Source organism: Lemur catta, chromosome 1 (genome assembly GCF_020740605.2).
Source record: "Lemur catta isolate mLemCat1 chromosome 1, mLemCat1.pri, whole genome shotgun sequence".
NCBI lineage: Eukaryota > Metazoa > Chordata > Mammalia > Primates > Lemuridae > Lemur > Lemur catta.
This window is the reverse complement of record NC_059128.1, coordinates 68,737,455-68,751,507: the sequence shown is the minus strand read 5'-3', so window position 1 is coordinate 68,751,507 and position 14,053 is coordinate 68,737,455. Positions and strand designations below refer to the sequence as shown.

The following is a 14,053-nucleotide window of genomic DNA, read 5'->3' as shown; positions in this document are numbered from 1 at the left end:
CCTGAGGCAAGTTACTTAACCACCAGCCTCAGTTTATCTCTAAAAAGGCAATAAGCACCCACAGAGTGGGGAGAGGATGAAATTGATAACACTGCAGTAAATGGCCTCAATCTACTTCCCTGCCTCATCTCTTATCTCCCCTACCACAAGACCAATGTGCTAACTGCACTAAACTTTCGTTTCTTATAAGCACTATACCCCTCTCATTCCTTTATATTGTTCCTATTGCTTATGATCTCCTTCTCAAGACCTCCCTCCAAGAATTGCGCCCTCTCCTCTGAGATAACTATCCAGGGTCCCCTCCAGGCGATATTATTATCCTCTCCATTATCATCTGTTTCTTTTTCTTATTCAACCACTAATCACAATGTAATAAATAAAATGTAGTTCTTATTTTTGAGTGCTGTGTCACACATTTATTAAGGGCTTTATATATGGTACATTATCCCATGTAACCTCACAACAACCCTGTAAAGGAGATACTGTTATTCCCTTTATCAATGAGGAAAGTGAGGCTTAAAGAAGTTAAATAGCTTGCGAAAGTCACTTGAGTAATAATTATTACTCACTATCACTACTACTAATTAGTAGTAATTAGTAGGACTGGGACTTAAAGCCAGGCCCCGGCTCCAAAGCCACTCTGCTGCCTCTAATGAGGAACTAATACTTCTCATACCTTTGTAGCCTTAGGAAAAAAGTACAACACCTGGCATGGTATTTGTACTGAACATGCGTTTGGTGAATAAAAAAGGCAGACAGCATGTCTATTCACTGAATTACTTATTACATGCCAGACATTTACCTTAGGACCTGGAAATAAAAAAATGATCTGACAAGGTCTCTGTCCTCAAGGAGCTTATAATCAGTCTGCTGGGGGACAAAGACAAGTAAACAGATGATTACAATACAGTGTGTGGTAAGTGCTATTTCTGTGGACAGGCTGCTGAGAAAATGGAATGGGAAGGAAGAAAACAGTCAAGAATGATGGTAGGGGCCAGGCGTGGTGGCTCACGTCTGTAATCCTAGCACTCTGGGAGGCCGAGGCGGGTCGATCACTCAAGGTCAGGAGTTTGAGACCAGCCTGAGCAAGAGCCAGACCCCGTCTCTGCTAAAAAAAATAGAAAGAAATTAGCAGGCCAACTAAAAATATATAGAAAAAATTAGCCAGGCATGGTGGCACATGCCTGTAGTCCCAGCTACTCGGGAGGCTGAGGCAGGAGGATCGCTTAAGCCCAGGAGTTTGAGGTTGCTGTGAGCTAGGCTGACGCCACGGCACTCTAGCCCAGGCAACAGAGTGAGACTCTGTCTCCAAAAAAAAAAAAAAAAAAAAGAAGGATGGTAGGAAAGTCTGAGTTTCTGCTTTTCCCTTCAAAACTAGAATTAAGCAGGGTTCTTCTAAACAGGCATACCTCACTTTATTGTACTTTGCAGATACTGTGTTTTAAACAAATTAAAGGTTTGTGGCAACCTTATGTCAAGCAAGTCTATGGGTCTTATTTTCCCGACAGCATGTGCTCACTTCGTGTCTGTGTCATGTTTTCGTAATTCTTGCAATATTTCTAACTTTTTCATTATTACTATATCTGTTATGATGATCTGTGATCAGTGATCTTTGATGTTACTATTGTTTTAGGGTGCCACGAACTGTGCCCCTATAAGACAGTGAACTTAATCCATAAATGTATGTTTTTTTTTTACTGCTCCACCAACCAGCTGTTCCCATCTCTCTCTCCCTCTCCTCAGATTTCCCTATTCTGTGAGACACAAAAATATTGAAATTAGGCCAATTAATAACCCTACAATAGCCTCTAAGTGTTTAAGTGAAAGGAAGAGTTGCACATCTCTCACTTTAAAACAAAAACTAGGAACGGTTAAGCCCAGTGAGGGAGGCTGAAAGCTAGGCTTCTTGTATCAAACAGCCAAGTTGTGAATGCAAAGTAAAAGTTCTTGAAGGAAATGAAAAGTGCTATTCTAGTGACGAACACACAAACGGTAAGAAAAAGAAATAACCTTATTGTCTATATGGAGAAAGTTTTAGTAGTCTAAGTAGAAGATCAAACCAGCTACAACATTCCCTCAAACCAAAGCCTAATCCAGAGCAAGGCCCTAACTCTCTTCAATTCTTTTTTTGTTTTGAGCCAGGGTCTTACTCGGTTGCCCAGGCTGAAGTGCAGTGGCCTTATCACAGATCACTATAACCTGACATTCCTGGGCTCAAGCCATCTTCCTGCCTCAGGCTCCCAAGTAGCTGGGACTACAGGCACACACCACCATGCCTGGCTAATTTTTTTTGTAGACAGAAGGTCTTGCCATGTTCCCTAGGCTGGTCTTGAACTCTTGGCCTCAAGTGATCCTTCCATCTCAGCCGCCCAAAGTGCTAGGACTACAGGTGTGAGCCACTGCCCCTGGCCTCTCTTCAATTCTATGAAGGCTGAGAGAGGCGAGGAAGCTGTGGAAAAGTCTGAAGTTAGCAGAGGTTGGTTCATGAGATTTAAAAAAGAAGCCATCTTCACACAAAATGTGAAGTGAAGCAGCAAGTGCAAATGTAGAAGCTGCTGCAAGTTACCTGATACAACGGTCCCCAACCTTTTTGGCACCAGAGACCAGTTTCACAGAAGACAATTTTTCCAGGGGAGCTCAGGCAGTGCCCACTGCTCACATCTTGCTATGAGGCCCAGTTCCTAAGTTTCATGGAAGACAATTTTTCCACGAGGGGATTGGAGGGTGGGGAGACCAGTGTGGAGCTCAGGTGGCGATGCAAAGCCCGGTTGCTAACAGGCTGCAGACTGGTACCCGGCTATGGCCCAGGGGTTGGGGACTACAGATCTAGAAGATCTAGGTAAGATAACTGTTGAAGGTGACCACACTAAACAACAGATTTTCAATGTAGATGACACAGCCTTTTAATTGAAGGAGATGGCATCTAGGACTTTCGTAGCTAGAGAGAAGTCATCGCCTAGCTTCAAAGCTTCAAAGGACAGGCTATTTTGTTGGGGGCTAACGCAGCTGGTGACTTGAAGTTGAAGCCAATGCTCACTTACCATTCCAAAACTTGTAGGGCCCATAGGAGTTATGTGAGCTAGGCATGCCTGTAGCCCCAGATACTCATGAACCCAGGAATTTGGGGCCAGTCTGAGTAACACAAGATCCCATCTCTTAAAAAAAAAAAAAAAAAGCAGAAATTTTAAAAATAAAGTATTTTTAATTAAGGTATATACATTGGGATTTTTTTTAGACATAATGCTACTGCACATTTAATAGACTACAGTATAGTATAAACAAAACTTTTACATGCACTGGGAAACGAAAAAATTCATGTGACTCACTTTATTGCAATATTTGCTTTATTGCAGTGGTCTGGAACTGAGCCTACAAAATCTTTAAGGTATGCCTGTGTTTAATTTTTGAATTACTTTATATTATCCCTATATTCATATTTCCACTTTATCTGAAATTACTCGTCTAGTCCAAATAGATCTCGTCTTTTAGAAACACATTTTAAAGGATGACCTGCTTTCTAAATATGTTCAATTTATATGACACTACATATTTTCTCTCCACACAAATACAGAAGGGAAAACAATGAGAAAGACTGCTGGTTACATAACTGGCCTGTGTTACAAGTGCTTGCAACTAAACCACAATCAATTTAGGATTTTTTAACTCAGGAGAACAGGGGCTAAAACTTAGTGCATTTCAAGCAACTGCTCAAAAAAAAAAAAAAATCATCTACCCTCAAGAATATTTTATTCCTAGGTTTAAAAAGATAACAAATGACTTTAAGATTTTTCCATAGTGGCACCAGGCCTCTACAAAAAAAAAAAAAAAAAAAAGATTTTTCCCATATACATTCTCCTATTTCATTTCCTCTAATTTAACACATAATAAAGATAAGTGCAATTTAGATAATATATTACCAGCAGTTATTCATTTGTCAAGCAATAGTTTATTCAAGTGGATGCTTTCTGGGCTGTTTTGGAAAACGCCAAAATAAAATGCCTTATTAAATTCAAGTTAAATTTAAATCTGTCACATCTTCCTTGTTGAAAGCAATTACTATGGAAGAAAATAAATTAAGCCTAATAATGCCACTCATCACAAAGCTGGGTACTATCAGAATGTTTCTGGTCTTTACAGGTGGTTGCTAATGATTTTAACACTGTTCTAATGGGACTAGTAAAAATTAAATAATGAAAGAGAGTAGAGGTGGTAGAGAAAGGAAATTAAAAAACAATGAGAATGAGGTACAGATGGACTTCATTTGTTTGCATTTTGTGAAATTAAGGAAGACAAAAACAAGGACAAAAGCCTAAAGAGATTAAAATCTAAGGGAGGCAAACAAGGAACTTAAGAAAGTGCAGCTTCAAATACACAACGGTCTGAGAGAGAATCTAACTCCTATGAGCAGAAGTTGTAGAGAATCAGGTTCAAGTTCAAAGTAGGTTAAACTTGCTTTCAACTTCTAGTCACCCTATTTAGGAAAATGAACCTTGAGGACAAAGAGTTTACGTAAAACCCTCTTTCTGATCTTCATCTAATAAATTCTCTCACTAAAAGAAAAATAAATAAAGGGAACATTTTTCTTTATAGTCTCTTCAAACAAGTTAAAGATTCTTAAAAATTCTTGAATGGTTTAAGAAAAAGCTATAATCAACAGCTGTTTACAGCAAGGAACTGCAATGTGTTACATGCCATAGGGAAAAGTTAGAATCATGGAATCACAGGATTAAAAGGAATTTTGAGAGCTTATTCCCTTAGACTTAATTCACATGCTAGAGAAGTCGTTGACAATTTATAGACTTAAAAAATAAGGGGCTTCAAACTACAACTATATTAATACCATAACATTAACTAAGATTTAAATTGCTGTTTAAAAATTCAAAACCACAATTCCCCTAGCAAGTGTTAACTGTTATCATTTAAAGAAAATAATAGGGATAATCACATTCATCAAAGTAATTTTATTAAACCTGATGCTATGCTAGTCACCATAATGACCATCTATTGTACTTTTGTGCTGTCATTAAAGAATTCTTAGACCATTCATTACCGAATTACTGTTTAGCTGGTAAACTGAGGAAAAATACAGAATAACTTGAGAAGTCACAAGTACAAAGTCCATGGTACAAAACTACTGAACCATGCTCCTTTATATAACATTACATAAACTGATAACTTTAAATGTCATCCACTAGCTGGGTTTAGAGTCTTTTCCAGATACAATCTAAACTGTGAGAAAAAAGGGAATTCTAAATTCCACATAAATTGACTTTTACTGTGCCTTTCTTTTTGCTTGAAAACTCTTTTCATACACTGCTACCGACTCAATTTCACCTGCTGATAATGAACACAGAACTCATTGTGGGGAAAAATCAGTGTGTGAAAAAGGTAAGAGAAGTCATCAGATATACAGAGGAATGAAACAATTGACTGAAAAACACCTCAACCACAACACTCTTCTTCCTCCATAAGAAGGCATTTTGAATTTTGATATTTTAATTACCATTTCCCTCATGAAAAACTTTACAGGTTCTAAAAGCTCCCGAGTACTTACCTGGTTCATTTGAATCCTGAATCCGAGCTTTTATTTCTGCTAAACTAGGCTCTTGGGAGACTGAAGCTGCTACCCCCTCCTCTGGGTCTTCTACCTTAGTCACAGTGAAGTGTGGCATTGTTATAGTTAGAAATACTTTGCTCTTTCTGTGTTTAAACTTCCTTCCAAACTGTTTTCCCCGCCTGCCTCTTCCTTGCTGTCCTCTTTTCAGACTCTGATCACTACCTACAGGAGACAGAGCCTGGGAATCCGGGAAGTACTTTAAGCTCACGTGACCTACAGCACCGAGGGAGTGGGGTGCTTGAAGACACGCCTTCCACAGTGTTTATCATTCACTTAAAAGGATTAAGCACTCCACCCTTGCTATTGTTATTAACCTGAAGAACCCCTAGAACTGTTTAGGCTGCTTTCCCAGAGCTGCCACTAGCTGGAAACTGGGCAGAATTCCCAGTGCACTGCAGCCCACCGTGTGCTTCCCCATTTATGCTTCCTTCGCTGAAGTTACTGCCATTCCTATGTGCATGTCATGATCTCACCCTCTGCCCTCATATTTCACACAAGCAAGACTAGGGAATAGTTCACTCAGAAAATGAAAGATATAATATTTGTAAGCTTCTGTTGTTGCTTTATTTCAAATCATATGAAAAAAAGTCATACAAATCAGTAAAAGTTTTTTCTTATCTGTCAGGTGGGAACATTCAACAACTATTTAATGAACACCTACATATTTTATACAAGACATAGTTTTAGACATTATAGTGTATACAAAGACATCCAAGAAGAGAAATTAACTTTCCCAAAAGTATAAGTTCATTTAAAAGAACAAAATATTTTTAAAGGAAAGACTTCAGAGTATTTTGTATTATACAGAGAGGCTAAATGTCTTGTTTCAAAGGAAAAAAAATCCATTCTGGAGAAAATTTAGAGGGGTTAAAAGAAAAAAAGGAAAAATCCAAGGAAATCCTTCTGATTAAGAGGTGTGTAGTTCCTTTTAGCACACACTTAAAATAACATACTTAGTTTTGGGATATTTTATAACTGCTTATATCAAATTCTCAGTTCATGACTTTAGAGTATGAGTTCATACCTCTGCACTTAGCAAAGGGGTTCAATAAACTGAGCCCTGTGTTAATTAATTTCCTTTTTTTTCTTTTAAACTCAGGCACTCACCCACTCTCCAATTTCTATGTTGATGACGTAATATAAGGCCTGTGTTGTTAAGAATGCCTAACAGAAAAAGCTGGGGGAAAATGGGTAAAGCTGAGTTGTGTGAGTGATGTGCATCAGGAGTGATTAGATAAAGAAGGTGGGATATAAGAAATAGCTATTTAAAGTACAATACACTCTCACTATGAGGTACCACTACACACTCACCAAGATGGCGAAAATCAGTAAGACCAAATTTGGTGAGAATGTGGAACAAAAAGAACTTTCATACACTATTGGTGTAAATTAGTACTACTATTGTGGGAAAGGTTCTGGCATTTTCCCCATAATCTGGCAATTCCAATCCTAGGTATTTATCACTAAAAATGAAAATATATTCCTATAGAAGGACTTGTACCAAAATGTTCACAGTTTATTCATAAAATCCCCAAACTAGAAACACCCCAGGTGTACATCCACAAGAGAATGAATAAACAAAGTGTGATACAGTCATACAAAGGATTACTATTCAGCAATAAAAAAGAATGAACTACTGATATGTTCAACAACATGGATGAATCTCAAAAACATTATGCTAGGTTAAAGAAGCTTTAAACAAAAGAGTAAATAATATGTGAATCCACTGTTACAAGATTTTAGAACAGGCAAAACTTATCTATGGTGCCAAAAAATCAGGACGGGGTTGGGCGCGGTGGCTCATGCCTACTGTAATCCTAGCACTCTGGGAGGCCAAGGTGGGTGGATCGTTTGAGCTCAGGAGTTCGAGACCAGCCTGAGCAAGAGCAAGACCCTGTCTCTACTAAGAAAAAAGAAAATAGAAATTATATGGACAACTAAAAATATATACAGAAAAAATTAGTGGGGCATGGTGGCGCTTGCCTGTAGTCCCACTACTCGGGAGGCTGAGGCAGAAGGATCACTTGAGCCCAGGAGTTTGAGGTTGCTGTGAGCTAGGCTGACACCAGGGCACTCTAGTCCAGGCAACAGAGTGAGACTCTGTCTCCAAAAAAAAAATAATAATAAAATAAAATAAAAAAATCAGGACAATGGTTGCCTCTGGGGTATAGAGGTAGAGATTAACTGGGACTGGGCATGAGAATTGCCTGGAGTGATGTTAATATTCCACATCCTGATAGAATGCTAAAGGGTTCCACAGGTACATACATTTGTCAAAACTCAGACAATTTTCACATAAAATTTGTGCATTTCATTATATGAAAAGTTTACCTCAACAGGAGAAAAGCTGCAAACAAATACTACCTAAAAATATGCATTTTGCAGCCGGGGCGCGGTGGCTCACGCCTGTAATCCTAGCGCTCTGGGAGGCTGAGGCGGGTGGATCACTCAAGGCAGGAGTTCGAGACCAGCCTGAGCGAGACCCCGTCTCTAGTAAAAATAGAAAGAAATTATCTGGCCAACTAAAAATATATATAGAAAAAAATGAGCCGGGCATGGTGGCGCGTGCCTGTAGTCCCAGCTACTCAGGAGGCTGAGGCAGGAGGATCGCTTGAGCCCAGGAGTTTGAGGTTGCTATGAGCTAGGCTGATGCCACAGCACTCACTCTAGCCCAGGCAACAAAGTGAGACTCTGTCTCAAAAAAAAAAAAAAAAAAAATGCATTTTGAAGTATTTGGGAGAAGTGAACTGATGTCTACAATTTACCATAAAATGCATAAAACAGAATAGATGGAAAATATATAAAAGAACAAGTATAATAAAATGTTAATGATAGAATGTGGGTGCTGAGTGTACAGGTGGTTCACTATAAAAGTCTTTTAACTTTATGTTTGAAAATTTTCAGACCGGGCACGGTGGCTCACGTGTGTAATCCTAGCACTCTGGGAGGCCGAGGCAGGAGGATTGCTCGAGGTCAGGAGTTCGAGACCAGCCTGAGCAAGAGCGAGACCCCGTCTCTACTAAAAATAGAAAGAAATTATCTGGCCAACTAAAAATATATATAGAAAAAATTAGCCGGGCATGGTGGTACATGCCTGTAGTCCCAGCTACTCGGGAGGCTGAGGCAGAAGGATCGCTTGAGCCCAGGAGTTTGAGGTTGCTGTGAGCTAGGCTGATGCCATGGCACTCACTCTAGCCCGGGCAACAAAGCGAGACTCTGTCTCAAAAAAAAAAAAAAAAGAAAGAAAGAAAGAAAATTTTCAAAATACAATGTTCAAAAAAATACAATGAACTGACACCATTTTAAAAATGAATTGGCAAGTCAGAGACTGGAAGAAAATATTCACAAAACATATATGTGACCAAGGACTTGTACCTAGAATACAGAATAATCCCCTACAACTCAATAATAAAACAACAAACAACTCAATATAAAACAGGCAAATGATTTAAACAGACAATTGACAAAGGAAGATATACAAATAGCTGAAAGCACTTGAAAAGGTGCTCAACATCATTGGTCATTAGGGAAATGCAAATTAAAATAACAATTTAAAAGACTGTTGGCAAAGATGTAGAGGCAAATATTGGCAGAAGTAGAAAATGTCACGATCACTTTAGAAAGAGTTCTGGTAGTTTTTTATAAATTTAAAACATATAGCTAATCTATGACCCAGCAATTTCTCTTCTAGGTATTTTTACCCAAGAGAAATAAAAGCATAAGTTCACAAAAAATTCAAACAAATATGTATATACCAGCTTTATTCATAAGAGCCCAAACACGAAACAACCTAGGTATCCATCAATAGGACAAACATTCAACATGGATGAATCTCAAAAACATTATGCATTATAAATTATATATAACACATTAATTATGTGTACACTGATGTGTTTAGGGGTGAAGCTTACTAATGTCTGCAACTTACTTTGAAATGATTCAAAAATAGATAGATTACTAGAGGAATAAATATAGGACAAAACAAATATTGCAAAATGTTAATTTTAGCATTTAGGGGATAAGGATATAGTTGTTCACTATACAATTCTTTCAAACTTTCTGTATGTTTAACAATTTTCGTAATAAAATGTTGGAAAAAATACAATGAATTGAAGTTCACTGAAACCTAAAGATATTTGGATCTGAGTATAAAGAAAATCACTTAAGGGTCAAATTCTGTTTCACATATAATTTAGGGAGGTGCATAAATGCTTTACTTGTACTTTGATTTTAGAGTCTTGAATGTTGTTTGAAATGAGAGTCATCATACAGGTATAAAATATCTACATTTTTATAGTTTTAAAAAATTTATAGGCTGGGCGCGGTGGCTCACACCTGTAATCCTAGCACTCTGGGAGGCCGAGGCGGGTGGATCACTCGAGGTCAGGAGTTCAAGACCAGCCTGAGCAAGAGCGAGACCTCGTCTCTACTAAAAATAGAAAGAAATTATCTGGCCAAATAAAAATATATATAGAAAAAATTAGCCAGGCATGGTGGCGCATGCCTGTAGTTCCAGCTACTCGGGAGGCTGAGGCAGTGGGATTGCTTGAGCCCAGGAGTCTGAGGTTGCTGTGAGCGAGGCTGACACCACGGCACTCACTCTAGCCCGGGCAACAGAGCGAGACTCTGTCTCAAAAAAAAAAAAAAAAATTTATGGTATTTTAAAGTAAAAATATATACAGGCCAGGGCTAAAGGGCATTTATAATATCATTACTTCCACAGTTCCTTATACATTAGGCCAAATATCATATTTATGTTACTAATTAGTTTCAATAAAACCTTGTTTGTCACTATATTATGTCTGCTAAAAAAAAAAGTTAGCATGCCAGGTGAAGTGTCTCACATCTGTAATCCTAACACTTTGGGAGGCCGAGGTGGGAGGACTGCTTGAGGCTCGGAGTTCAAGACCAACCTAAGAAAGAGCAGGACCTTGTCTCTACAAAAAAAATAGAAAAATTAGCTGAGCATGGTGTAGCGCAACTATAGTCTCAGCTACTCAGGAGGCTTAGGCAGGAGGATTGCTGGAGCCCAGTAGTTTGAGGTTGCCATGAGCTATGATGACGCCCCTGCACTCTAGCCTGGGCAACAGAGTAAAACCCTATCTCAAAATAAAATAAAGTATCTGAATTATATAACTTCAAGTATAAAACTTCCAAAAATTTTTAATTTCTTATCTTCACATATGCAGAGAGGGAAGAGGTTATATGTGTTAGAGTAGCGTTTCTTAAGAAAAATTTCAGACTTACATGAAGGACTCTAATCATTCCCCATGCCTACTCAGATACCTTTCAGAGGGCCATGGTAGGGAAACATCACCCCACACCCCACACCTCCCTTGAGTGTGGTTATCATTCAGAAGTTTAGGCAAACATATAAAAGGCTATGAACCATTGTTTCACACCAGTGCTTTGCAAATTTTCTCTGGTAAAGGACTCTTTTTCTTTAAATTTCCAATTCATTGTGAGCTAATGAGTTCATAAAAAAATAATGAATTACTAGAAAAATGAACTGAAGATAGGCCAAATATAAGTCCCAATTTTTTGTGATGAGAGTCAACAGACAAAGTTGCTCTATCAAACTGCTATGCAGGTTTCTAAAAACTCAATTTCTTCTTCTTTTTTTTTTTTTTAAGCAATGTGTTCTCGCTCTGTAGCCCAGGCTGGCGTGCAGTGGCACAATCATAGCTCACTGCAGCCTCAAACTCCTGGGCTCAATCAATCCTCCTGCCTCAGTTTCCTGAGTAGTTGGGACTACAGGTGTGTGCCACCATGCCCAGCTTATTTCTCCTTTTTTGTCTTTTTTTTTTAGAGATAGAGCCTCACTATGTTGCCCAGGCTGGTCTGAATTCCTAGCTTCAAGCAATCCTTAGCTTTAGCCTCTCAAGTTGCTAAGATTACAGGCGTGTGCCCCTGTACCCAGCTCTCAACTTCTGAACTTATCTCCTCACAGACAAGTAATAACAACTCATAGCTAGCACTATTTGCATACTACACTCTGAACAGTTCTGTTTTAAAGAATGTTGTAAAACATCTCACAAGAAGAGAGTGAGCAGTTCACTACTTAAATTTAGAGTTACTGCTATAGCTGGAGCCTGAAAGGTAAACTCTCATTCCTAAATAGAAGAGATATATACACATTTATTTATCATATTTAGCAAACCCTTTATCCCTCTGCTGAGACAGTAAGTATTAGTTAAAAATATCAAAATGATCACAGATTCTAAATTTTGCCTTACTATGTATACAATTATATTAAGAACTAAATGAATGAATCAATTACTTTGGTAAAGACCAACTATCTTGGGATGGCAAGGACTTACTACTTAAAACCTCCAAATCTCAAACTTACAGGAAATTGAATCTCAAAATTACATGAAATTGTCTATGAAAATGGATTTTTACGAAATGGTATCAGTGGTGAATATATAATGAACTTTGGGACTAAAAACTGAAAGATAATAAATATGTAAAAGACCTTATTTCCTGATGGGTTCATAATATTATACTATAAGAAGGACAAAGAGTTTTCCAAGGGAAAGCATCAGGAAAATCTCATACTTTACCGTGGCTGAAAAAAATCATTCATTTAGTCAATAATATTTGAGTGCCTACTATGTGTCAGGAAATAGGAATGAAATGGAGAGCAAGAAACTGTTCCTGCCCACAAGAACATCACAGTTTTGTTAGCCAATTAACTACAGAATCAGAGGCAATATAAAACTAGGACCGTAAGTACAATTCTCTATAAGCAAAGAAAGAACCTTAAGAACACAACAATCCATCACCTTGACCAGCTACTTTTTTGGGGACCTAAAGCTGTGAATCTTCACTAACAGAGAGGATGCAGTTGAATAGTTGATGGCTAGCTAATTTGATAGCTACTTCAGCCATTTTGGATGCTGATTCAAATATTGTTACTTAAGGAGGAATCATCAAATGCCTCTTTAATACTCAGAGTCCTCAGCTTCCACTCTTACCTCTTTGACCATATCACAACTCTTTATATAAGGCTGCCATCTCTTTCATTAGTCTAATGTCATTACAGCCTAGGTAGGATAGGGCCCAAGAGTCATCAACCAAAGAGGCAGCACTGGCAGCTACGAGTATGGACTATTCGGTAACTCACCCAAGGTTTCATTTCTGATGTATTCTTCTATTATGAAATACTTACTAGATTAACAATGGGCTTCTAGTCAACATAAAAATGTATATATAAAAAAACTTAACATTAAGCAACATATTGTCAAAACTAAGGACATATTTCTAAAAATGTAAGGAAGGGAAAATGAAAACAATCCAAAACAAAATTTCCCTGTTAAATTAATTTTCACCTCAGAGAACAAGTATTTTTATAAGTCACTGGTTTTTTTTCCTCCTCTGAAAGAAAACTCCATTTTAAAATAGATCTATTGAAACTTGGGTCAAAATGTTCATCTTCATTAACTTTAGGACAGATGGACGAATGTAACTAAATCAATAACTGTTGATGTAACTCAACACTATTATGCTGCCCTAGGCACTTCCACATAATTTGCATAAAAGACAATGAAATACACATCATTATGCCAGATTTTCTTTTAGAAACACGGAATCTAAGTTATTGAGAGATGTCATTTTATTACCTTTTTTTAAACAATGTCCTCTCATGCTCCCAGTGCCAGTCAAAATAATTGCAACAATGTCCACAGAACATAAAAACTGCATTTCTTTTATGCTTTCTCTAATCTGCTATATGATTTCAGCTTAATAAATGTTTCAATAGGGCTAACCTCTATTAGTAAATCAGAGAAAGTGCAGTGTAATGACAAAAATACTGGTTTTAGGATAACATATGCCTGGGTTCAAATCACTGTTCTTCAGTTTATTACTGGTATGACCTTGATCAGGTTACTTAACCTTATCAGCCTCAGTTTTCTCCCAGATATGAAAAATTTCATCTTAGCACAGAATAAAATGACTTTTTAAATGAAAAAATATCAAAATGGATAACTTTTAAGGAGAAGAAAGATCCTTATCTAATAGTCCGGGAAGAATATTTTTCTATTTTTTGTCAATTCTTAAAATTTTATTTGAAATGCAGCACACTGCTAAAATAGAAAAAAAATAAATCAACAGAGCATAATCTTTTGCATGCATTTTAGGATGTAAATTACCCAGTTGTGAAAATAAGTATTATTTCTGGCTGTAAAAAAAAAAAAAAGTTTAAATAGGATAAATGCAAATGTTCTCAAAAGAGAATAAAGGTAAATTTCGGTTGGATTCAATTTCTCATAGCTCCTCAAAGTGAAACTATACATGTATACAAAAGAGTTTTTAACTTCACACATACCCTATAAATATATACAACTATCATGTACCCATAATAATTAAAAGTAAAAAATTTTAACAAGTTTTTAACTTATTAGTGTTCTTTTTTTTTTTTTTTTTTGAACTAGC

General features: G+C 37.3%; 1 protein-coding gene across 4 annotated transcripts in view; it reads right to left on the bottom strand.

Moving 5' to 3' along the window:
• SLC12A6 (solute carrier family 12 member 6) overlaps window positions 1-14,053 on the bottom strand; it is a 90,011-nt gene that overhangs the window by 68,120 nt on the left and 7,838 nt on the right. Inside the window, exon 1 of one of the 4 annotated variants that reach the window (XM_045527617.1) lies at window positions 5,555-6,111. The exons of the other annotated variants lie outside the window; for them this stretch is intronic. Within the exon in view, the coding sequence (XP_045383573.1) occupies window positions 5,555-5,672 (118 nt within the window). The 5' untranslated portion in view covers window positions 5,673-6,111. Of the gene's footprint in view, window positions 1-5,554; window positions 6,112-14,053 lie in introns of those variants that run through there. 4 annotated transcript variants of the gene reach the window in all.